This window comes from Molothrus ater, chromosome 18, assembly GCF_012460135.2.
Source record: "Molothrus ater isolate BHLD 08-10-18 breed brown headed cowbird chromosome 18, BPBGC_Mater_1.1, whole genome shotgun sequence".
NCBI lineage: Eukaryota > Metazoa > Chordata > Aves > Passeriformes > Icteridae > Molothrus > Molothrus ater.
Window position 1 is genome coordinate 5,993,993 of NC_050495.2, and position 27,304 is coordinate 6,021,296.

Sequence of the window (27,304 nt, forward strand, 5' to 3'; positions counted from 1 at the left end):
CCTTTAACATGACTTTCCTTCTTCCACAGCAGAACTTTGGAAATCCAGTCTTGGACCCACAGATCTTTGTACCTGGCACTCAGAAACAAAGATCCCATCAAAGACCCTCTCTTTTCATCCAGTCACACATCCTGGCATTACAGGGTGACACCACAATGCAAATAGAGACATGAATGCCATGAGTGGGATCCAGACTCTTGGCTCAGCCAAATGCACAATAAAGACACCACATAAGAATTAAAACAAAACTTGTGGCTGAAAATCCCATGAACAATCCAACTTTCTTATTGTTCTGATATACCCTGAAGGGTGCTTCAAAAGAGAAGAGTGGCAAACTCTCTCTTCACAAGGAATGGCTGTAGCACCGTATTTTGCTGCCTGAAAAAAAAAAAAAAAAAACGTTTTAAAGAAAATAGAGCAAGAAAAAGGTCTTTGGAGAAAACTGCCACAAACTGACAAGAGTTTTGCCTGACTGAATTCAAAATACAGCCCTGCTCAGCCCATCTACTAAAAGACAACGTTTCAAAAAAAATTCAGCTTTTGTGAAATTCTTTGGAAGACAAATCTGATTGACTTGTCAGCAGTTCCTTACTGTTCTGCAGTTCCAATAGCATATGATATGAGAATCAAATATTAATAACTTTGTTTCTCAGAAATGTTTCTGTAACATAAGGAGGTGTCTCTCATGAACCTGTTGCTTAAAATGATTGTGATTTTTCATCTTAGATGAGCTCTGAAAGCCAGCACCACTAAGAGGGAAGCAGCTTTTGCGACTCCTTCAAGTCATTCAGCAGAAACAAAGCAGAGAGGCAGCATTTGGTGATTTGAAGAGCACAAGCTCTAATATTTCTGCTTTTCAGAAGGTGCATTGGTTCACACCATCACTCCTGGCAGTGCAGCATCACACGAGGGCATCATTGCACTGTAAACACACTGAGAGGAAACCAGCTCCTACCTCCAACACTCACTGTCCGCTCAGACAAAGGGAAAAGACAGATGAAACAAAGGCAGGAACTTCCCTAAAAGCTCAGTTTTTATCTAAGGAAAGAGCAATGGAGATGGTGCACCTATTTAATAACACTTCCCAATCATTTCTTCCTCCCTCCCTCCCAGTCAGCATCCCCTTCCTCACTGTTATTCATTTTCAGTGGAGGACCACGATGGTTTGAGCAGCTCCCTGCTGCCTGCTCACAGATTTCTTTGTGGTGTCTTTGTGAAAATCAATGCTACAACACTTTTCAAATGTAACTGTTTGGTTTGAGGCACCCATTTTTGCAGGCTAACACGGACAGGACAACTCCCAGCTGCCCTGCATTCATCTCCTGCAGCAAAACCCTTCGGCACGTGCTTAACTTTAACTTTAACCAGGCACTCAGCTCCTGCTGGCATCAAGGGGACTTCCACAAGTGCTGCACTCATGGCAAAGCCCCAGAGATGCAGTAAAAGTTTGGGTCTGCTCAAATCTCTGGCTGGTTCACCTCCCGAAGCTTCTCCAACCTATTTAATGAAAAATCAACATAACCACAAACCACACTGTGTACTCCTACCCAGAAAATCAGGTTAGACAATTTTAAGATAAATGATTTTTTTTTTTCTACTGTTGTTTTTATATGTGAATCCTGTTATTACTACATGTGAATCATCAAGAAGGCAAATGGGTGCTCTGACACACCATTTAAATTTTGGGAGCATGTTTCCTTGTCAGTCATTAAAATGACATGGTGGTTACACATATTTTGATACAAAATATTAAAATCACATAAACACATGTATAATTTTAGGAATATATATATGGGATAGATATAGACACACTCTTGGCATCCTTCCACAAAATGTTTTTGCTTGAGGGAAAATGCCCCACTGCTAAGTTCCAGATCATTCCAATTGAGCAAACACCTCAGCAAAAGTAACACTACAAGTATGAAATTAAGTTTGAGGTGTTCTACAGTACTGTAAGCTCCCTGCAGAGAGGATCAGACAGAACTGCAGTCAAAGTGTTATCAGAGAAATTTTCAAGTGAAAATTCACCGGGATTTGGACATCCAGGTCATCAAACATCCTCTGGAAAATTTCACCCTTTTTATGGATTATTTCTCAAACCAGATGCACACCTAGCTTTATAAAGAAACAGAAATGTGACAACACATGTGCTTGGGAAGGGGGAGAGGAAGGAAAAGGCATAATCTGCCAGCCAAAATAATATTTAATATTACAATTACCTTATTGCTTCCACTCCACTTGATTTTTTTGGGCTAGCAATCAAGTCAGAAGGATTTATAGTATCAGAGGACCTGGCCCTCATTTTTCTTCTGAATTGTCTCTATTGGCTGCACATCAAAATAAATATGTCTTGGGCATTTGACAGGGCAAAGAGCCAAGATTGCAGGTTCATGGAATTTTATTTTTTTTTTTTTGTGATTTGTTTGTTAGTTTTCTTAAGCTTCTTTTGGAAAGGTTTAGTGGTATTTATCTACTGCAAGCAAGTGGGCAGGGCTTACAAGAGAAGCTTTGTTCAGCAGGCTTTGGTGTCAGGGAGGCTTGCTGCCTTATTTGAGTACCTCTCCTTTGTGTAGGGGATTTGTTATTTGTTTGTTGTCAAGATGCCTCTGGGCATTAGCCCCCACTCCTTTAAAGAGATTATTTTTCTATTATTTTTCATGCTGTTCCCCCTCAGCAGTTTCAGCTGCTGTAACACTCGAGGATGTTCCAACAGGCAGACAGATAATGGAGGGACACTGAAAGAATTCAATGTTGGGCCTTCAGATTTTCTTTCCTGACATAATTCTCCTTTGAAGTGGCTTCTCAGTCCCCAGATACTGACTCCTCGTTCCTTGCCCTGCTTGATCTCTACTTTAATACAATTTTTGAAGTGCTGCAGCTTTACTTGTGTCCACATGGCTCCATACTACTATTACCAGACCATGCACAATAAAGAAGGATCAAGAAGCCTACCCCTCCTGGCAAGGCTGACCCTGGAAAATAAAAAGCCTCTTGGCATCCTGATGGAAGTCATAAGGACTTCATTTTCTCCAGAACAGCTAATTGTCTTCTTGAGCCACTTACCTGGGAACTGACCCAGTTTCAGCACCCAGGTCCAATTCCTGTGCTGGATCACACAACCCTTCACAAAACCCAGGTCTTTCAAATGTGAAAGAGAGGTCACTCTGGGCAGGAGGCTTAATTTGGAAATAAAACCCCAAGTCAGCAACGTGGGAGATGCCATTAGGGTAATCTCAAGGCAAGAATATGGGGAAGAACAGGCAGACAGGGGAAAAATTAATATTACAAGGTCCTATTTCACATCTCAGCAGGCACAAGGTATGAACTTGACAGGTTTGTCCTCTGAGCAGCTGAAGGAATGAATCCCATGCACAGAGCATGAGTTCCAGTGGCATAAGGCATTTCCAAGCTGTCAAAAAACCCCCAGCACTAAATTCAAGCTGTTCTGATTCACTGGTACATGACTATAGAAATAGTGAGTCTGGCACCTTTCAGCTTTCTTCAGGATTGCAGCTCTAAAAGGATGATGTCTGGAAAAACATCAACAGCTTTCAGCTTGCTAAGGCAGAAACATTTCACACAAGGCTTTTTAACACATTTGAGAAATAAATAAAATTTAAGTGCTACATGCCTCTGGATCCAGTACAGCTTCCCTGAACTGGTGTGGACTGGCATCTCATTACCAATTTCATGGAAACCACACTCATTTGTCAACTAAGAATTGGACATAACCCCTTTATCACTGGCCATAACCAAGCTTTAGGACACATCTCAGAAGTTAAATGAAATGCAGTATCAGCAGGTTTACACAGGGCAGATAAATAAAAGCCTAAAGGAAGTGGTGGGTAATAACTTGCACAAAGGGGTAGTTGAGGTGCATGAAAAAGAAACATTAGGTGGCTTCACAAAAATCAGACAGTAACACAGTTCAAAAAGAAAGTTATCTTGAGACACTGCACTAAATCTAGTGATGAATGTGCTGATAACTCAATACTTAGCTTTGTGTCACCACTGTAAATCAGAGGCAATTTTTCAAAAGTCTGAATGTTGTTCTTGCTTAGTCCATCTTCAGCTCAGAGTTCTCAGCTCTAATGGCAAGAACAAAATTTATAGTCCAGAACTTTGAGCTGATTCTTGTGCTAGATGGGAGCTTGTCTCCAAGAGGTTAGGCTAACATATTTCTTACTCTCACAGATGCTTAAAAGTTGTTAAGGAAGTCTGAGACTGACAAAAAGCAGAACAAGATATAGCCTAGGACTTTGGGAAGAGATAAGAATCAAATTTTAAACACTTTCTAATATTTGTCATGCAAATTCTTCCTTCTGGAAAGGTTCTCTTGTTCTTCACTATCAGACCAATATTTTAGAGTCCTCAGATATTTGTTTTCATGTCTAATATATATATTTATCCATGAACAAAAGTCACTGAGCCCAGGGCTCTCCCACCAGCACAACAGAAAATGCACTTAAGGGCTCAGTGGTGCAGGACACAATATAAAACTTTTCCTTTTGATCCAGATACTTTAGGGCTTTTCAACACAAAGATAATTAAGACTGGTTAATTGATAGATATCGAAGTGAATGTGCATAATTAAACAAACATAGTGGGTTACTATGGAATTTCTAATTCAGGTGGAATTCTCTTTACAAGGCAGATCTGGGTTAGCAGTCTGAGGCAACTTTGCACACAGAAGTTTCCTTCACACTTTGAATTGATTCACTCTTTCTGAATCAGATCAGCAAGACATTAGTTTCTTTGACATCTTCACTGAAAGGATGTGTCAAATTCTGAAAACACTTTGAAATTTGTCACAGACATGTAAGTGAGAGAAGTGATTTAGTCTTCAGTGTTGACATGAATAAGTGGTTTAGTGGCACCCTTTTGAAACACTGCACAGTGAAATGCATTTATGTCGGCTGGAGGAGCAATCTAAAGCAATCTGAAAGTGGAGTTGGTAAACACAGAGACAACATGCAAGAAGGAAAACAACCTCACTGAGATGCTTGGAACAAAGGCAGAGAAAAGCCTTCCACACTTTGTCAACTTACTGTACCCCATACACCATAAAAAAGAAAATTAAACTGTGCAAAGATGGCTCAGCACTGACCATGGCTGCCCAGATGTCCTGACAGCAGCTCACACACCTGGCCAGACCAACTGGGCTGGAGATTCTGTCCACAGCAGCTGCTTACAAGATGTGTGTAACATATTAGTGACAACTTCACCTGCAAAGCAAGGTAATGTTAGGCTCTGATTAAGATCTCATCACTGAAACCAAAGACATGGATCTATTTAATAGATCCATTTTTAATAGGCTCATCAGCTGCAGAACCATATTGTCCCACTTGCACATGACAAGGAAGCATAAGACACTTGTGATAACCAGCTCTGTTCACATGTCTGAATCATTCAATTAGCTTTTCCCCTTTGTGACAAAAGAACAGTGCAGATGACACAGCACAGGCTGAGAAAATCCATCTAATGCCTTCATGGATATCTCACACTGGAGGAAGTGGTAGATTGAGCCCAAGGTTTGTGCTGCAGCCTGACACTGATATTTTAAGCAGTCTTCCCTAACTCACTCGTTTCCTTTCTAACCCTCTCTGAAGGGGCTGAGTTACAGCAACAAACGCTGCCACTGTGTGGTCAGTTTTTTTAGCATTCAGGTAAACACAGCACACTTTTTGTTCTTCATTCCCTCCCCTCCAAGGGGAAACTGAGAAGCAAGTTGATTCATCTCGTTCCAGTGATGACTTGGATGCAGGAACAAATTCAGGCTTAACGTGTGTTTTGCCAATACCAGCACATCCCTATCTACCTGTGAATGAACAAACCCTAATGATCTGCACACAGAAGCAAAGATGAGAGAAACACGGCTAGATGTGAATAAAGCAGAGAAAAGGACTGAAAAAAAAAACCTGATTCTTTTTTCTTCGGTATCATAGGGATTATTGAAATGCACTTTTCAATAGAGAAAAAACAAATTACAGAATGAATCAATGTTTGAAATCTGTCCTATTTCAGAAGAGAAAAACAAATGCATATTTTAAATTACATTGATGATGTGCTCTTTCTTCTCATTAAATTGATTTGCACAGTATTAAATATCTAATTAAAATGCAACCACTGAATTGTTTCTCTGGAGGACAGGGAATCAGGCAGGACAGGAGGGCAGAACTGAGGCTCAAAGAGCTGCAGCACCACAGCTTCACATCTGGCCTTAATCCCAAGCAGCTTTCAGGGTGTGAATCACTGAGATATTCTGTCCATGCAGGGCACAGCAAACATTTACCCCTCTGTGATAATTTCTCTTCTGGTCCAAGCCCACGAGGCCAACAGACATAGTGCAATAAACAAATGTTAATGTGCCTCATTCTTGCCAGTTAATTAATAGTTCTTCTCAGAAACCATTTAGTAAATTATTTGGATGATGCACAGTGCTTTGAAGGCGTTTTGCAGTCACTAATAACACCATTCTGCCTTCCTATTCCACAGCTGGTTTTATTAATGGAATCTTTTTATGGACGAGGGCTGATCTGCAAGAATATTCACAAAAATAACACCCAGAAATATGTTCCATATAGGTTGTTCTGAATGCCTAACCTCTAAGAGGCACAGCTGTTGCAGAAAGCCATCAGTTTGCTGGCTGCAGAGACTGATTGCCTTCAGGAACTCAGAGCCTAACATTCCTGTGTTTGGTGAAGGTGCTTGCTGTGACTTTTCTAACTTTCCAGAAGACATCAGAGTTCCTAACAAGGAAAAATTCACTTGCTCCATCCCTTATTGAACTCTACCAAGTCTAATGGGCTCTACTGATTCATTTTCACTTAATTGGCTCTAAGATGCTACCTCATTATTAGTTCAGCTGCAGGCATTCACACCATCTTGGAAAGGTAAATTGGACCTAAAACCAGGGAATTACTCCTTTAATTAGGTTGGATTGATCAGAAAGGCTACAAAGATCACCTGCATTAACTACAAATCAGCACATGTACCCTGCTTAGAGTCAGGGAGTGACAAATGACCACAGAGACCCTGTCTTGTAGCACCCAGCAGTGTGAGACCAAGCCAGGGTTGGTTCCAGTATGGAATGATCCATCCAGGGTTGGTTCCAGTATGGAATGATCCATCCAAGGGGCCACAGACTGCAATCAGGCTTAGCTGAAATTTGTTATTGTAATGAACTGAACCTCCTCAAAGCAGCAGATGCCAGGAGGGAAGGATGGTGTATGGATTTCCAATACCAGCCAAACAGCCTCAATCTTGGAGCCAAAATTCTGTCACTCTGATGCTCTGTGGAGTGTCTTGTTTATGGACTTTTATTACTTACTGGGCTTTGTAAACCACTCATTCCAGAGCTCCCCGTGGTATCAGCAACTTATCACCACTTGCCATCAGCTGTTGCATATTATGTACATTAGTAAAGTTCCCCACAGAAACACAGAACAACAGAAGCAGTTTGGTTTATTTTCCCCAGCGAGAAGGAAAATAAAAATCAAGATTTCCACAGAAATAAGGTCCTGAATATATAAAAATTAATAACAAGGCACTAAATGTTTCTGTGCCAAATGAGAGAGTGGGCAATGAAAAGCTCCTCATTGTGTTGGTGCCTGGCTAACCCAATACACATTCTGGGAGGGATTATAAGAATTGCCTCGTGCTCCTGTAAGTGTCCTTTTTCTATGACATCAGCTGCTCAGGTGATCTTAAGGATTCTCCCTTTTTAGCACCCAACCTCTGCCATCAGACAGCTCTCAGTAAGAGCTGAGCCACACAGTGGGGCATGCAGAAGACACTGCTGCTGAGATGGTGCCAAAATGTACTTTAAGAAGATTCCTGTTGCTTTAATTATTTCAAGTTCCATTGAAAACCAGTCCTTAGTTACAATACAGATACCCCTGCTTGCAAAAGCTCATAAAGCAATCTTGGTTGCTTGCAAAACATCTGTACTCTGTGTGCTGTTATGGCTATAAATCTGTGTTATGCTCCTCTGCACACCAGTATTTATCTTTGTTGTTTAGTGCACCCCTGCACACTGGAGAATTCATTAGGAAAACGACAGAGTCATGCAGTGTGGCTATAAATTAGTGTGCTGCTGCCTGAAGAAATGCTATTGATTTTGCATGGTACTCCCGGATTTGCATGTTTGCCAGTTAGCTTAACCATAATACCATCATGTGTATCAAAAAATACCCTCCAGAGTTGAGTCTGCAGCCCAGCTAAAGGTAAATTCTGGCAGAATGTGAAGCCTTCACAGAATGCCAGGGAGGAAAAAGGCCCCAAAACCAATCCACTAAGTGGCTTAGATTTGACCAAGCATGAAAAAAAAAGGATAAAAAGGACACTGCTACACCCAGGGCAAAGAAGGAAGCCCCTGCAGGACTGCTGGAGATGGAAGACAGGAAATTCCAAGGAGGAACATCTGCTTGCAAGCCTTGGTTTGTCTCTTCATGGGCTGCAGCTGCCTTGGCATCTCCACCTGGGACAGGCACATCCCTGTGTCCTGTTGGCTGCAAAAGCTGAGAGTTGGCTTTGACTCTTTGGCAATCAATTATTGCAGGAGAGCCAATTGATCACAGATCATGATTAGCCAGATAATTTGCTTCATATTTCCATTAACGAGCCCAACAGGCATGATTAATTGCTGCAGGGGGTAGAATTTCAGCATGGCTGGTGGGGAACTTGCTTTGTAATACTGTGAATCCCATTATTGTTAATGGAAATTTAACAGCCAAATCCCCTGTGGATCACTTAGTAAAAATTACCCCTTGAGGTTAAAGGGCATTTCATTAATAGTATTCCAGGATGCTCTGATTTAAAAGTACTGTGAGTCTTTAGTGTCACACAGAAATATGCATCCCACTGTTTTCTGCATATCCCTTGTTATTATATCTATCACTTTACCCTTCTCAAATGGAATTTCAAAACACAGCTCAGCTTATTGAAATGTAAGGCACATTAAGGGTAAATTTTCTAAAAGTTATTCAAGGAGATTTATCTGCTAAATTCCTATTAATATTAATGGAAATGCCTAGACAGTACTCTGAAAATGAACCCAAACAATGATTTATCAGTTTCCTTGGTTCTTGATGCCTACATAGAGCAGAAGGTACACCACATTCCAGCCAGGATTTGGGCTGGAAATGTGGGTACCACACTGTCACAGCTGATGACATCTAATGCTTCATCTGGCACTAGTCTGAGATGTAGACAGAGTCTTATAAATGACTGTCTGGAGCCAACACATGCATGTCACTTCAACCTAGCAAAAGGATATGCAGAAAAGTGTTAAGTTGTCACTCTAGAGTGCCTTCCTGACTGTCAATCACTAAGAAACACCAGTGACAGAGTGCTCCTATTGTTGGGCAGTCAAGTTGATAGAGAGTTAAGTTCCTCTGAAACACAAAGCTTACATTCTCCAGGAGCCAAAGCCCATTAAGGCAGACACCCAGAGGAGTCACCTCCTAAATACACATGAAACAAAAGCATAACTGCAGACACTAGACAGTGTGGCTCAGACTGATGGCACCAATCATATCCAATTTAGATTGGATTTGGCCATTTGAATGTCAGCAGTAGTGCAGTGTGTGCATGGGGCCACTCATTTAACCTCCACTATGACCATTCAGTGAAAACACAGCCCTGAATGCAGGCAGCTGCCTGTGCACATCTCTTTGACAGGGTGTTCTAATCATGTGGCATTGAACATCCACAGGAACTCCCTCCAGTAACATTTCACTGATGCAAACCAATAGAAATCCACAGATGATTGCTTAAAAAATAATAAATAGGTACTCTGATGTTTTGGTTCAAAGTGAGAGAAAAGACTGACTGGATCAAAATTCATAAGCTGGCACAGTTAGTGTCAGCCACAGCTTGATGCCACCACAGCCAAGTTATTGGCAAAACCCCTGACTAGTTTGGGAATACTCATGCACATAAGCTGAAACATCCAAATTAATCAACCTAAACAACCTGTCTATGATATTAAGCAGTTATTAGCATTAAAACCATACCTAAAACAATTTGGTTGCCCTGGCTATGAAGACGGATTCCCCCAGCCCACATTTCCAGGATTTAATGATACAAGGCACTGTAAGGATTTAAAATTTGTTTTCTGTTCCACTTCTACGCCCCATGATTGTTTTTGTACTAAAACTGTGTCCATATTATGCAATCTGCTCCTTGTGCAGTGTGGGGCCTCAAGGTCTGTTTCCATCAAGTGGGAGAGAGGCAGCACTGGATTCTCATTAGCATGAGATAATTCTGAGCTACTTTGTCCAACTACCTGAGGGGAACGAGTGGATGAAAAGAAAGAAGGCAGCATTAAAAAACAAGCAGCCACACAGAGAAAGAGAGACCAAAGGAGCAGAAGAGACAGTCAGGCAAGAGATAACAGAGGTATAAGGGATACAGCAGACAAACCTCAGAACAGGATTCATTCTTGAGACCTTGAGGGTGTCAGAGACTTCTCCCTGTGCATCTGAGTCCAGCCCTCCTTCGAGTCATTAATCAGATTCTATTTACATTCACCTCTGTGCTCATTTCCTGAGGTCACTATTTCCAATTTTACTTTCAAACATAACAAGCATAACAGCTCTACAAGTCTTTCTTTATCCCACTATCTTTCTACAGTCAGAGGGGATGTCAAAAGAAAGCTCTGTGATCAACAAAGGCCAATTTCCCTACAAAACATAAGCCTCTTCTGCTTTTCCTCTGCATTAATTTCTGTTCAAATTAAAACATTTCCTTTACATTCTCACTTCATGTCACAGACAGGACACCTGGTTAGTTGTTCTTGCAATTAAAAAGGCAGCTATATTTTTCTACCCCAAGTAATAGATTCTCCCCTTCTCATCTAGTTAGGCTTCTCCTATTAGGCAAGAAACTCCTCAAACCTCTAATGCTCCTCTTACTTTGAACATCCATTGTGAAAGACATTTATGAGCTTTCCTGGGAGTTGCTAAGGTGCTTAAGAGTTCTGGTGTCCACAGCAGCACTGAGCTCATAAGTCACTGGCACAGCTAGAGGAGAATGTGGAACATTAAGGTCTGGTGGAGCTGAGCCAGGAGAGGCGGAGGGAGGGAGAGGAGAGTGATGAAATAGAATGAGATACATTGGCAAGAGCAGGAGACAGAAGGTGGAGAAAAAGTCTAAAGACTTGCCAGAAAGAAAGGATTTAAGACTGGGAAAAAAGCTGAACCAAGGTGGGAAAAGGGTATGAATGTTCAGCACAGCCCTTGGACAGCTCAGGATGGTTTGGTCCTGGGCATTTGTCTCACACACTTCAGTGCCTCATCCCCACCATCCCCACAAAACACTTCCTCTGTTGCCAGTTCCATGTGCAAAATACAAAAGATACCCAAACCTCCAAGACTGCCTTAGAGAGGATTTAATGAGTGCTGCTTGCATAGCACACCTGCCTGCCAGGGCTGAGAACTGAGCAAAGTCAAACATGTACCTCCCTCTGCATCTCATTTTCATGGTGGCCAAGCTGGTGCCTGTCACACAACCAGCCTGGTTATATCTGCACCTTCCTTAGCCCTGCTTTGGTTCTGCCAGGCAGAACTGACAGCAGATCTGTGTTTAGCCCAGAGACTGTTGTGAAAGCACCTAGGGATAAATAGGGATGTGGCTGACAGTCAGCCCTCCACACCTAGACTCTAGGAAAAAAAGCCAGTGCCCCACAAGGTATGCAGAATGACAAAACTTTGTGTAAAGATCTAAAAAGCCATCTTAATAAGTGTGAGAATTTGCTATATTTTCATGTAGAAACTGCCTTTGACATCTGACATGACAGGAAGTGTTGCTCCAGTAAGATGGACAACAGGGCTGTGCCTAATTCAAACAGGCAGAGGGAATGGAAAGAGAAAGAAAGTAAGTTATAGCACACTGACACATCACTGCAACTTCCTGAAGAGATACTGAATAGGGATTAATGGGGAAAGAGAAAAATGAACCACATTTCCCTCAGCAATTATTTTTGCTGTGCTTCCAGCTGGAGACAGCCACGAGTAACCTGTTCAAATGAAAGCACCTACAATGCTCCAGGGCACACCCTGACACCAGCCTGGCTCTGAATGCAGCTTTCCAAAATCCCTCCCCACTTCTGCTGCAGCCCAGGGAACACATCAGCATAACCCCAGAAGCAAAACACATTGGCCCTCAAGTTAAAAAATGGCCCAGGGAGGAGATGGGAAGGAGGAGGCAAGGTAAAGGAGGAAAGTTAATGAACTGATTCATTTTATACCAGGTCTGGCTTAACACTGAGGGTGCTCACTGCAGAGCACTGAGGGCTTGGCTCCATGATCCATTTTCCACAGCTCCATCCCCTGCAGGGATAGGCCAGGCTCATTTCAAGCAGCTGGTACTACCAGAGATAGTTTCCAAACCGACTTTACCAAAACCCCACATCTCCTCTCAGGAGGTTCCTGGCAAAGCTTGGTTTGACACAGAATCAGAGCCGTGTCCCACTCTGCTGCCCTGCCCCCTGATCAGAAAATAACAGATATTATGAGTGGAAACAGGGAAGCACATTTGTAGGAATGCAAAAAACATCCTTAATAATCTCTGCAGCCTTTTTGACTGAAGATCGTTCGACTCTTATGAGCAAATCCCTCCACATTTCATTTGGCATGTGTTCAAGAAGCCCCAGTTCTAGCAATACTAATGCTTCTCTCTTATCTGTTTACTTCAACAGCATTTTTTTCTGCAGTTCCTAAGTCTGGCACAATACTTCCCTGGCCCTCAAAATATAATTTTCATTCTCCTCCCCATCGCTTTGTAAACATTTATTTTTTTTTTCCTCTAATACCAGTAATCAGAAAAGCACACATTTTGAGGCTTGGAGACACCTGCCTGCATTGGCTAATCTTCCCAGAGCTCCTCTATGATTCTCAAAATCCTTCTTGCTAGGCAATTTGCTTCTTCCCACTCAGCACCACAGCTGACCCTCCTTTCTCTCATACACCCCATTTTCTGTCCTTAACACCTTAGCCCTGTGTATGCAGGATATCACCCATCTGGTGAAGATTTTGTAATCAAGATAATCACCTTATTTTTATATTAAAAAAGGCATTTCTATACAAGCAAAAATCCCTTTTAGAAACTCCTTCCATTCTAACACTACACATGTATTGAAGATGTGTCAGTTCATCACAGCACCCAAACATTTTGGCACATAAACAACAGATTTGTAATAGTCTCTTTTAGGTTATACATATGTTATTGATTATGTGTATTAAAAGGACAATTTATGTACAAAACTGGTGGCTGTATATTTATAGTTAGGACAATGGAGCTATGCAGAACATTCACAATGAAAATTTAAAATCCACTTAATTTAGACTCTGTTCTGCTTTCATTTTGTAAAATCAATTGAGGCAAACCCAAAGTTTCTCTCTTTAATTCCCTTGCTACAAAATATAACACATCCATACCTTTCTGCTTTTGGAGAGAAAAATCCTTCTGCATTTGGAATTGTGCATTTCAGATTAACTGTACTATGAAGCTCAGTGTCTCAGCATAAATCCAAGTATTTCACAGAAGCCCTTGTGAGGAAGAATGGCCCAAAATGAGCACTAGTCCATGATCTCTACTTACATATAAATATGCATACACAGACTTATTTACACAAACACACAGATGAGTTATCAAGATGGGGAGACAGAATGTGTGCATGGTGCTGCAGAAAGAGGGCATGCTTAATTAAAGGATATCAGTAAAAGAACAAGTTGAAATGTCTGTGACAAAGTCTGGGTTTGTGATGTGTCTGATGTTGGAGAGCATTGCAATATTTGATTGTAGATTTAAGAAAACTGAAAGTCCTTAGGTGGAGATATATGAAATAGGAGCAAAAAAATCCCACCCTATCCGTCAAATTCTTTTCACATGCTCATTTAACAATCAACAAAAGAGAAAACACTCTTATTAAAAAAAAAATTAACTAGTGATTGGCATTGCTAAAAGTTATGCGTAAGAGGGAAATGAAGGAGCCCAGTTACGTTTTATAGGAAATCGTAGAGAAAGAAAGCATGTACTCTGTCATGTGAATTTCTCTAAATATCAGCATTGGTTTCCAAGTAAAAAGACCCTGCAAAGCCAAGATCGGACATGCAGAATTCAGTTGTGGCTTGACAGTGTTCAGCATACCAACAGACACTTCCAATGCCTTCTACTTCTGTTTTACTGTAGTTAGAGACCTGCTTGCTGTTTGGGACCCAGAAGGGCTGAGCCCAGGTCATTTTTACCACCCTGGAAGGGTGGGGAGGGCAGTGGGTGGGTCAGGCTCCAGAGCCCTCTCGCTTCACAAGGCACAGCAACCCAAACTCCTTCTGACAAAGGAAATCAATACCACAGCCGGAGACGTGCCCTGGCTTGGCACAGAATCTCAAATGAACAAAAGGCCTCCTCCTGCCTGAAGATCACCCCCTGAGCACTGTATCAAAGCTCACCTCATTTAATGCAAGCATCTGCAGAGGGTATTTTCCCCTCCAGGCCTCCCACGTCCTTCTCCAACATTTGCTGTTTGAGATCAGTAGTCTATACAATTTATCGCACCTGTCAAGGCTAATTTATTCATGCGATCTGGCACTAATCAAAAAGACTGAGATCGATGTGCCAGCAAACCCTGACATTTATTCATATTTTAAAGTCCTATTTGACCTTGAACTGCAGCTAACTGGAGCTGAACTGTCAGCACGTCTCAGAGGCTCGGGGGGTCTGGCAGATCGGCGCCTCTCGGCTACAAGAGCGATGTCAGGGCAGCAGAGCTTGGGCCAGCAGCAGGACAGGCTGAGCCACAGACAGAGGGCAGGAACACAGCACCACTCACAGCTCAGTGCTCACACACCCACCAGCCAGCCCAGCACGTGCACCAGGGCAGCTGATGCCTTAAGATTTTCGATTTCGTATTTTTCAGATCCTATACTGCATCAGTGCCTAGCTCTAAACTCCATGGAAAGTGCAGGTAATTGTCTTCACATTTTAGTTAGGCAAAACAATCCCTCTGTGATCCGAGGACACCTCAAAGCCTCAGGCCCTGAAAAGTATGGACAAAAGTGAATTGGGGAAGGAGCAAAATGGGAGAATATGACTTCATTACCTGAAGCTGTAATTGGAGGATTATTGCCTGATACGCAAATAGACCACACTTATGTCTGAAAATCTTGACCATTGTCCATCCTGGGGGCAGCCTCTGCAAGGCTTTTGGCTGCTCAGAGTGTATCTATTGAAGACCTTTGATAAATACCCACTTTATCCTTCTAACTCTGTCTAGCCTCTGTTCTAGGCAGCCATTCCAAGGCATCACAGCTTGAGACTGCACATTCCTGCAGTACAAGGGCTTGGGAGCCACTGGATTTCTTGATGAGAGACAGGAAGGGTGAGGGAAGGGAGTGAAGCAGGAATATGATGTGTGTGTGCACAGGCAGGATATTTCACGCTTCCTCAGCTGCCAGACTGGCCCCAAGGGCTGTTCTTGGCAAGTGGAGGGGAGGCAGAGACAGAAAATGACACCACCTCTCCTCCCTGGGGGACCAGGGGCAGTGGTGCCCACCTGGCCAAAGAAGATATATGAGAAACTGTGCAAGCCACCAGGAACCTGCCAGCACAATGTGGCTACACCAGCTGGAAACAGGAATGGGAAAAACAGATCTCAAGAGGATTTTTGAGTGTGTTTTGCACTCTTACTCAGGCTTTGAATGTGCTTTGCACTCCTGCTCAGACCCAGAACTTAGGACTCACTCATTCCTTCTGAAGTCCATCACCCTTGTCCTTTCTTCACTCAATCAGGCCCTAAAGGAACACAGGAATTTCAAGTGCACTTCTCATAATGTATGCAGGTGCTGTAGCCTCCAGTAATCATTTCGGGCTTTGAATTCAGACCAATTAGTAGAGAAATACAATAAAGTTTGTTTTAAATAGATTCAGCCTGGCTCTGCCATCAGATGCTCTCAGACATCCCATGGGGGACATCTTTGGAGCCTTCTGCCTCAGTTTCCTCTTGGTTAAATGAAACCAAACTCATTTACCTGCTTCTTCAGAGCATGCCAGGAATTACAGACAGGACTTGCTCTGAGGTTATTGAATCAGTTGCTTTTCTTCTGATAGGAAGATATTTGTGCAAATTACATTCTCTCAGAGACACAGAGGAAATCTGTGGCATTTTAGGTAGAAATATTCAGCTACAGTTTTACTAAAACACGTGAATAAATTATTTTATCACAGTCAAAACACTTGGCTATGTGATATGCAGTTGCACCCAAAACAGATTTTGCAAATGGATTTTGTTGCTTCTCTGGGTTCTCCTTGGCTGCATTTCTCATGCTATAAATTCTGTATGTCATATTAAATATGATTTTTCAGTGAGATCTGCTTTTTCTAAGCCTAGAGTACAAATAGAAATGACAGTTACGTCATTTTGTGTTTGTTTTCCCTCTCTTTTAAATAGCTAACACCTTTCCATTATGTTGAAAGAAAGCTACCAATGGAAAGCAATTGGCATTTTGACCAATGCTTTTGTGCACATTAAATATATGTCTAACACTGCCATGAAATCTAATCTGATATTCTGGAAGAGAAACAATGACATATGAGGATGCAGAGGGAATTTATCTATGTGAATCTAGACTGGCTGCAGCATGCAAGCAGTGAAACTACACACAGAGCTGGGTTACAATAAACATGCTAATAAAATATTTCAGCCAACGCGTTTCCCTATTTTTCCTGTGTAGAAAACAAAATTTATGAGCATCTTGAAATGTTGTGGCTGTAAGAGTTTTAATGATTCTTTTTTATCTGTCTGTGCTTGGCCAGGATCTGGTTCCCTGTTCTGGCTCCTCTAAGAGGAGGTGCCAGGTCCCACTCCTCTGGGAGCTCTTTGGAGGAGAAGCACCAACTCACCTCTCACTGCTGGCTAATCTGCTGCTGCCTTCTGCACAAAATGCTCTTACCAGCACAGTGTTAAGCTGCCTTTTTTCCGTGTGTTACACACAATGCAGATAATGATAAATTTGGCACCGAGGAGTGGACCTTTATCCAACAACACAGCTACATGAATTAATCCTTCCCCGCTCCTCTGCTCAGAGGTACCTGTCACACAGGTCAGCTCAACATGCTCTGCCTTATTCAGGTGACACTAGTGCAAGGATAATTATTAGTCAGTTAGAGATTTCTTTAGCAGACCAAAAAAGGTACAGCAAGAAAATGTCAACCACCTTGCAAAGCCTTCCAGGCAGAAATAAAACAGAGCCAAGCAAACCTAGGCCCCACAGCTCTTAACCCTCCAAGCCCACAGCTCTCAAAGATCAGCTCTGTTACCCTCATGCTCCCAAGACAAAAACCCTTCCCCTTTCCAGTGGTGATGACTTACACATTTAACACCATAAATAATGGTGTTAACACCATAAATAATGGTGACCTGAGCACTCCTGCAAGGGGAGCCCCTCAGCTGTGCATTTAAATACCTACAACCCCACCTCCAGACCTGCACTCAGCCTGGAGGAGCTCAGCCCTAAGGCTGAAAAGCATTTCCCCAGTGAGATCACTGGCCCTGGTCACTGCCAAGGGGAGCAGTCTGGGCTGTGACCCACACATCCAGAACTTACCCAGGCTGCTGGGCTGGGGATGAGCACACAGGACATTGCTTCAAGCCAAATCTTTGCCCCAACTGCAGAAATCTGGGCTGAAAGGACTCATCCCATCTTGAGAGCTCTTTATATTTCCTAGAGATGCCTGATTAAACCTCTCATCCCCCAAAAAACAAGAACCAGCTGGGGAGCTACTCAAAAAGTCAATTAGGAAAGGGGCATCCCCTCTCTCTGGGAACAGCTGGTGTTCTGGATCACTTTCACATCTTCCCTTCTTTTTGTGTGGAAAAAGGATGCTTTCCACAGAACTGTTGTTTTTTTTTTTTTTTTTTTTTTAAGATTTCTGAGAGAGATTCAAAATGGTTCCAGAAAAACTCAAAGAAATCTTTTGCCAGGTGTGCTGGGACCAGGCTAAAGACTGACAGTTGGGCACCTCTGGGTGCAAAACATCCCAAGCCAAGCTTTCAGTAATCAGCATCAAAATTTAGAGTTCTACAGGCCATTTGGAGTTCTGGATGAGCTGTTATTTTGCAACACAAAATATGTTGTATCAGAAAGTTTCTGAACAGCTGTAGCTCATCTCTAGTGTTTGGTTCAGACTCATCATTAGACAAGTGAAACCTATTTCAATCTCAATTAACACTCTCCTCTTCATTTTCCCCCTCCCTCTCTCATCCAGTTCACACTTGCCTCTGAAGAGGAACACATGTGAGATTGAGATCAAACCTGCAGGAAAGGGGCTGAGAAGAAAGTGGCAAAGACTAAGGAAGCTTTTTTTTTTTTTCCCTCTCAGTTCTTTTGCTGTTGATCTCTTTCTGAAATTTCCAGCCCTGTGCTTTGATAATGTCCTGGTACATGAAAGAGTTAGTAACACAAAATGTTACACTCGATGGAGCATGATGTGATACAGGAGCCAAATGGCCAGATGCTCTTTTCTGAGCCATTTCCAGTGCTCCCACTTTAGAGAGGGTTTTTAAGGGTACTCACAAGCTCCAGTCCTGTACTGTGCTGGCAATTTCCTGCTGCAGCACCACTGTGCTGTGTTCTGATGAAACCATTGTTGCCCACTCAAGGTTAAAGTTATCCTTATTTTAGTAAAATGAAAAATAATGAAGAAAATAAAAGAGGGCAATATGGTTAAAAGAAATTGCAGATAGGGAAGGATTTGGGTTCTGTCCCCAAAACCAGGATCATACATCCCATTAGAAGTACAATTAAGACTATATTAATAATCTGGTCAGAGAAAAACCCAAGTACTCCTAACCCCATCAGAAGAGGCCCAGGGCCACATTTTAGCTGTTTAGCTCTGCTTTACACTGTTTACACATCCTGCTCTTTCATGTGGGGAAGACCCTTTACAGAGGAAACCCTGTGCTTTGAAATGTGGCTGAGGTCAGACATTTGAACCCTGTCCCCAGGGCTGCTTATCACTGGAATCATCCTGTCCTCATCTGCTTTCCCACCTTCTCCCTGGATCTGTTTTGGGGTGGGAATCTGACCTCAGAGCTGGGATCAGAGTCCCTGGCAGTGCTGACAGCTCCCTCCCAGCTGTGAGCACAGATATTGCCCTCTGCAGCCCATGGAGCTGGCCACTGCACAGGGGCAGCCACCAGTGGTGACTCTGGGTGGTTTTGGTGACTCTGGGTGGTTTTGGACACTCCAGAGCTGGAGTTTAACACCTGCAGGAGCTCCTTGCCTTGCCACAAAGTCTGTCTCCATTTCCAGACAGAATGTGTGACTGCTGGGCACAAATGCCAAGCCTGATCCCATCCTGCCTGAACCTGTGCAGCTCCAGCGGAATCAGGAGATGCTGAACCTTGGATGTGCTGAGGGCCTGGCTCATCACTTCTGCACACCAGCACAGAACCAGCAGCTCCAGGTCCTGCTCTGAAGAGGGGAGGGAGCTGGGAATTCATGGAATGCAGGCACCACGACTTCAATCCTTTGACTTCTTCATGCTTGGCTCCACAAGCTTAGCGTTCCTTTACCTCAGGAAATGCCTAGAAAACTGCTAAATTAAACTGGAGATGGTAAAAGGGGACACCTTTACTCACGCACTTTATCTGGAGGGTGAGACCTGGGAGGGTGAGATTTATCACTGAGATCTTTGCAGCCTAAGCACTGGGGCAACTTCCAATAACAGCAGATTACATCACTTACCAGGATTTTGCTTAGGCAGTGTAGAACTGCTCAGAAACATTTTAATAGCATTTAACTTCATGCTGAAAATGCTGATTTATTGCACTCCAGTGTGAATAGGCATGTCTAAGGACAGAGCACACCACTTTTTCAGATGTCAGCAACTGTGGGGTTTTGTTAACATAGTTCAAGTGATTAAATGTCTTTGAACTAAAAGGCTTTAAGACTTTTAAGTCAAAACTGAATTAATTGATACAAAAAATTATAGCTTGGGAAAGGTCCAAATAAAAATGAAGTATTTTCAGATTCACCATAATACGACACTTTGATTAACCTCTATTTTTTGTGCAATTTTGACTTGTATTTTACCACAGCACATGTGAAAAAATGCTGGAATTTTGAGTAACTCACCAGAGCTGAGTTTCTATTTAGCTCTAAGACTAGGAACCTGGCCTCATGAATCACACAGAGCAAAAAGCATTGTCCAGAATTCAGAATTAAAGTTTGCTATACATAAACCTTGTGACATTTTTATTACAGCATACCAGTCTGGAATCTGCATTTAAAACACTGACTGCTCAAAGGAATCTAAATCTCTTTAGCTAAAGGTAATAAAATGAGGTCAAAAATTCACTACTCAACAATCTACCATTAGCATTTCTGCTCAGAAAAAAATGTAGTTCATCTATTTTTAAAGAAAGTAAAGGCAGAGCATATAACAGAAGTTGGGAAAGTATAATGATGTGCTTGTGTATGGAGGTCCATTAGGTAACGAGTTTCATTTCCTCATCAAGAGATTTTGGTGCATCTACATCAGGATTTTTTTACAGTACTTGTGTAAGGCAGAAGTGGGACTGCATTTCTGTTGGCACAACCCATGGTTTCAGCCTGGCCTCCATCACCAACTAAATCAGAGCAGCAGAGAGCACTCAGGGTCTGAGCTGGATCCTGGCTGGGATCAGCTCCTTTCAGTCCTGAGGAGCTCTGTGCTCCCGAGATATTGCACTGACAGTGCCACAAAACTGGCCAGAGGTACCTGGGACACACCTGCTGATGTGACTCAGTGCTACTGGGAATAAAGCAGCCTGATGCTGGCCATAAAAGAAAAGGAGTTTTACTTGCAGTTATCAACGCGGCAACAGATTTTTTAAAATGTAATTTGTTTGGATTCTTAATGGTGGAAGCAGAACTTAATTTCTGCTGCAGTATCCTTTAAAATAAATGCTTGATCTCTTTCCACCCACCATTACAGCTGATGGGCACAAAGTAGAAAGAACAGCAACTCATTCACCTTATCACTGGAGCACCAGAGGAAGAGAGGGATCCTTAGTGCAATGATTAATGACTCACTATAAAAAGATGCATCATAAACTGCTTGTATTAGGTTAAATCATAAACTAGGCTTTTAATGTTTATGTGATCCCTTTCTAAATAATTAAGTGTGTCTGTAGCTCCCACTAGGAATGGAACTCACATGATGCTTGCAAAGCATGCAGCTTCTTACAGGGTCATAATTTGGGACCCTTACTTAAAGGGACCCCTGTCTGCCTCCACATTCAAGCACTGCTTGAATTTCTCTTCCTGTTGGGACATCTCTCTGTACTCAGAGAGACCATTTCATGTTCAGGAGCAGCAAAGATGGTCTCCCCTGAATTTAGAGTGTCTTCTTCAGCCTGTGCTCATGAAGGGCAGCTCATCCACAGAGGAGTCAGCCAAGACTGGATGCTGTAATTTCCTGTGTTTAGGTGCTAATAATAACTCCCATCAGCTTCAGTAGCTGGTTGGAGATCAGTGAGAGAATGGCACCGTTTGTCCTAACAGAATTCCCCCAATTTATCCATCTTGTGGTGAAACTGCCACCTTTAAAAAATACAGTGCAAGGTGACATTATGTAAGTGTCCATCCATTTCCTTACTTCACAAGCCTGCAAATGTGTCCATTTCCCTTTTATTTCCCAGAACAGCTGGTGCTTTTTCTCAACCAAACCAGAATCTCCCTCTCTTGGCAAACAGGCATTGGCTTCAGTGTGAAGTCACCCCATCAGGAGAATGTTGCACCTCTAACCATTCTAACCACCATTATTTGCTCAAAAAATAATAGGAGTTTTAAAAAGACCTGCAGACCCCTAAATACTCTCAATAGGCACAGCAGGCAACCCCAGTCTTTTGCTGCACTGCTTATTCATACTCAATACAGAAAATGTCTTTGGTTAATTATTTAAATATTTCCATCTATGGAATTGAGAAAAGGGAAAAGCCAACAGTGGAGAATCCAAGGTCATGATTTTTTAAAAAACAATAGATTTCATGGGAATTAGCTGGGTTATCAAACAGTATCCTCCCAAATCAGCTCATTAGTTTCACTGAGTTTCCCGATTTCATTTTATTAACACAATTTAAACAAGGGTTCACTAGATGCAATGTAATCTATTTCAGACACTCCAAGCCTAATCCCTTTTCTCTTAGCAGTTGCATGATAATAGTTTTCAAAAAAGTAGAAAAGGATTATTGTCACAGCTATTTTAAATAGGGACTGTTTTCAGCCAAGCATGGGCCACCACCTTCCCTACATCTTATTACTTATTATTATATTAATTTTTGTTCTTTACTTATTCATTCATGTATTCCTTCCTTTTTCTATCTTTCATTGCTTCACACATGGTCAACAGCACCCCACTGTGCAGGTGGGGAGGAGGCACCAAATATCCCTGCATGGGTCACTGCACCAGGCCTTAGGAAATAAGTGATTTTTTTGCAATTTACTTGAAGGTTTTGGAGTTAAAAAAAGCCCAACTAGGTAAATTCACAGTGGTTTTAAAAATAGCCTAGAGAGAAGGGAGAAGGTTCCTGTGCATTTTCACACTGTTAGTTTCTGACAGCTCTGAAAGACTCACAGGAGGGGATCACACATAGGATTTGCAAATTAGGAGGCAGACACTGTATATTACTTGCCAGGCTGGAAACACAGAGTAACAGACCTGTGCTATGGACACACAGCTTATTTCACAACAAACTCAAACTCTTGTATTTTCATAAAACCTTTCCAAACAGCAAGGATAGCTTTTCTTATAGGGCAAAAAAAGGCCCCCAACCAAAAAAAAAAAAAAAAACACCCAAAGAAAAAGAGCTGTTTCCTAGATCCAAGCTTTCTGCAGGCTTTAAGAGGTTCCCTATCCCTGAAAACCCATCCTCACTCACCTCAAATCCTTGTCTCTTCAAGCAAGTGCCATTTCATAATCCTATTAAAACCTTTGCCTCTGTTTACCAGGAGCTCTAATCGTACTCAGCAAGTTCTCCTGGGCTAAGGAAGAGCGACAGCTTTCAGATTTCTTAGGAGCCTTATTCATCAACCACGCCAGGGTTTTGCCAGAGTGTTCAATCTATTCTGGGAGCAGCCATGTGGAAAAAGCTTCAAACAGCTCAAAGCCCTGCACAATGATAAAGGAAAGCTCACACAATCCTGGTAATAGCCTGACCCTCTTAAGGAAAATTGGATGATTTGTGGTAGCAGTTTTTCTGTCCCCTATGTGAATTCTGAACCTTAAAGTATAAGCAGTGTATTCACACAGTCCCATTACAAACCCATCCCTCTTGCAATGCTGGAATAACAAATACACACCCACATGTGAAAATAAACTCTTGCTGCAGTGACCTTCCTCCTCAGTCCAGTGGTGTGAAGGAGTTTGTAGCCATTTTAGAAAAAAGAAGAGCCAGATAAAGAATGGACTAATTTTATGTTCAATGTTTCACCAAGAGCAGAATATATGCTTTAACGAGCACATTACATGCACCAGGGACATGTTACTGGGAAGCAGGGGATAAAGAGTAAAGGGAAAATAATTAAACAGTCAGCTTTATAATGAGGAAACTCTGTTCATGCAACATTAAGTGGCCTAATTTTCAAATGCTAAGCAAAGCCATGTTCCTTGGGCTTCAGGAGGACTTGCTGGCAAGAACCACCTTGAAACCAAGGGCAAAGGATCACAGGTATCAAACCTCCTTTAGGTCCACTGTTATTCCAAAGTCATCTGTTCACACTTCACACTGACCTGTCCAACAGGATTGAATACCTGCACCCTGTATTCTTATTCTACAAGGAGGATCCTTAGAGTTGTAAAATATCCCAGCATTCATAATGTGTGTATGATGAACATTACAAGTGATTTCTACCTGCCTGGCCTTAGTTTTCTGTAGGTGTTGCATCTGTCAGAGCACAAATGTACAACCTCAGCTAAGGGCAAGAGCACCTGGAGACTTAGAGTGGCTGTTTGCACCAGGAAAGAGACTGGGAAAGGGGAAAACCTTTCTCACTGGGCTCAGACACTGACAGGGTGAACCAATAAAGCATGTTCCTGACTGTCATCAGTTCTCTCGAGGGCCAAAAGGCCAGGAACATTCATTAACTGGCACTGTAACTTCCAGATTGTCCTGCAGCACCAACTCCTCCAGCACTACAGCCCATCAGTCAGGCAGCAGCTCTGCTGGGCCACGAGCTCCCCAGCGCCCTCTGCACATGCACAAAGTCTCTGTGTTACTCACTCTCATGCCTAGCTCGATGTTTTCTCCTCCATAGACCTCCATGCCAGGGTCCAGCAGGCCAATCTCACCAAAATACTCTCTGTCCACCACAAAGGAGCATCCAATCATGGCTGGTGTCCTGCACAGAGAGATCAAAGCAGAAAATTAAGCCATTGATTAGCTCTTACAGACCCCAGCTCATAACAAATGTACATAGATTAAACAGTTCTTTGTTTTCAAGTTTACATTCTAAATTTACCTATTAGCATCAATCACATGGCACTTCATGTATGCAAGAAATTCTCTGTGTGCTGTAATTTCTGAAGACTTTCTGTTGAATCAGTCTCTAGCTAGAAGTGGTCTCAAAGCTCTAAAAAAACCACATGGGGCCCTGGATACTCCTGGCTGGGCACTTCCATCCTCTGCTGATGCATATATTTATACATCAGGATCTTTGCATTTATAAATTCAAGTTATTTCAGGAAATGCATCTTCTTGATTATATTTCCCAGAGCCAAGCCTGGAAAAGGATTTGCCTAAAAAAGCTGAGAGCTCTCCTGTACCCAGGATGAGACATATTCTATATACATCTTGATTTCACATCTTGTACCACTGAAAAGCATATCTTAGGCTAACAAGGAATAAATTTGGTCTTGGAACTAAAATGAAAGAAAGACACAACCAAGGTAAGGAAATTCAGTACCTTTGCAATGAAATAAGCCTTGGAGGGAATATTTCAGGTATATTTTTAAAGTTTTACCCATGATAAAAGAGGGAAGGAGATGAGGGAGAGAAACACACACCACTTTCTTCATTTTCCTTTTCTTATATTCAAAGCTAAACACAGGCTTCACTGGATCAAGGCATCACTGCTTTGCAAAACTGAGATGCTAGTTTGGGCTTAGACTCATTCTTTTTCCAGCCCTGTCTCCCCCACAGAAATCCTCTGGAGGCAGCTCCTTACAGCAGCAGGATGCTCCCATGAGGATGTCTCCTCCCTTTCTGATGAGGAATGGCACTGCCAGGCTTTGCAGACTGCTCTCAGGTGCTGGAGTCTCTCTCTCTGGGGGATGGATTGCTGCAGCTGTAGGCTCTGTCCATTAAAACCCTGAGTTGTTAATTGAACAGGAATGGGAAATACATTTTAGATGCAACTACATAATCATCACTCACAAACGAATGCCACTGAGTCTTTGCAACTCCCTCTCTCTTCTAGGGTTTATTCCTTCTCATTATATATATTCAAAGATAGACTTCACAAGCTTTCACAGCTTTTTCAGAGAAAAAAAATGTTTTCAGGAGTGAGCAACAGCAGCAGAACAATGACAGAAAGAACCACATCCAGCTTTTATAATTTTATATTGGACTACAGTGTCACACTGGCATATCACAAACACTTCTCAAAAAATGTGCTGGAATTAAGCTCCAGGCCCTCACTTGGCATTAGAACTGGGTTTTTCCAGTACCTGAAATACTCCAGTCCATCCACCACTTTTAGTGCAGTGCAGCAGAAAGCTGGAAATGGCCACATGAGCAAAAGCAGCTGTGTTAGCACCTCTTACCCCCTGCTCACTGCCAAGGGGCAGCACATGAGAATCTGAGTGCCCCCAGCACTTCACAGCTTCAGAGCACAAGATATTAACCTGCTTTATATAAAACAACCTTTTCCCTCAATCATGCACTCTCTAGTAAAACAGAGGCACTTCTAGAAGGAGAAAGCAGCAATTAGAAGTGTACTATTTTTTACCAACACCTCAAAGGTGTTGTGAAACTTAATTGATCTGTGGAATATACCTTGACACAATGGAGGATGTTATAAGGATTAATTATAATCAACAGGAGCACTCAAAGGATAATGTGGGAAACACAGCAAAATGGGTTTTACAGCTAAAAGCTTAAAATGCAGCCTAGAGTTGTATTGATTCTGCACTGGAGAAAGATACAGCATAGTCAGGTTGGGGGAATTACCTGACAGCATTGCTGTAGCAGGGGAGGCATGAGAGAAACATTTCTCTGGGAATGCCCTGGGAAAGGGAAGAAGCACAAGGAGGTTTCTGGTGCTGAACTCTCCCTCCTTGCAGCAGGAGGAGAGGCCCTGTGAGAGAGGGCAGTGCCTGCCATGGGATGGGGCACATTGGCCAGGGAAGAAAGGCATTTGCTGCAGGACTGGTTTGTGTCAGTGAGACCCCCAGGAATAAAATGTGGGTAAAATTCCAGCAGTGCTGACACCCATTTCTCCAGCCAGGTGCATCCCCCTCCTTCCCTGACTGAAGGGAGATGCCTGGGGGCTTCACCAAGAGCCAGTGAAGGAGAAAGGGATGGGGGCTAAACTGCACATGGTACAGTCAGTCTTCCTCTGCCTTATGCATCTTTCTCTCCTGCCTAAAGGCCAGCATATATTTATTTTTATATATATTTATATATACATATGTGCACAATGCAATCAGGTCACATTTGAAACAGTTTCCTGAGCAGCCAACTGCAACTTCCAGGAAAACTGACAAACACTCACAATAAACACATAAATTCAAACACAAATAGAACCATAAATAAATATATAAGCATGAATGTATATATACAGGCATAGAGAGAGAGACAAGGAGTTTCAAATGACACATCACACATCCAATCTCTGAGTGTTCCACCTCCCCCAGCAGGATGTTTCTTTGATTCAGGTTCTTAAGAAACACCTCAGCCTTGGTCTGACATGTAAGTGGGGAAACCTGCAGGGTACCTGCAGAAATATTTCTATTTTTCTTACAGCTCATGTCTTTCTGCAAGAAAGAGTCACACCAGGCCCCGAGAACACAACTCAAGGACAGATTTGCTGCTCAGGAGATACAGGAAAAAAAAAGACAAGATGACAAGCTAATGCTCATCTAGAAAGGCAGAGCAAATAGGGATGCAGAATAACTCTCTGATGCCCTGTGGAAGTAAATTTTTTTGGAACAGGCAGGACACCCATCAGAACCTGGACAAATAAAAGCAAAACTGCTTTGTTACAGGCTCCTGTGAACCAGAAACTGTAAAGATGGCTGTGAGCAGTCAATAATCACTCCC

The 27,304-nt window shown here is 42.4% G+C and overlaps 1 protein-coding gene across 1 annotated transcript in view; it reads right to left on the bottom strand.

The window, feature by feature from the left end:
• GALNT9 (polypeptide N-acetylgalactosaminyltransferase 9) overlaps positions 1 to 27,304 on the bottom strand; it is a 132,508-nt gene that overhangs the window by 39,796 nt on the left and 65,408 nt on the right. The window contains exon 6 of the mRNA XM_036393115.2: positions 24,266 to 24,383. Within this exon, the coding sequence (XP_036249008.1) occupies positions 24,266 to 24,383 (118 nt within the window). The remainder of the gene's footprint in view (positions 1 to 24,265; positions 24,384 to 27,304) is intronic.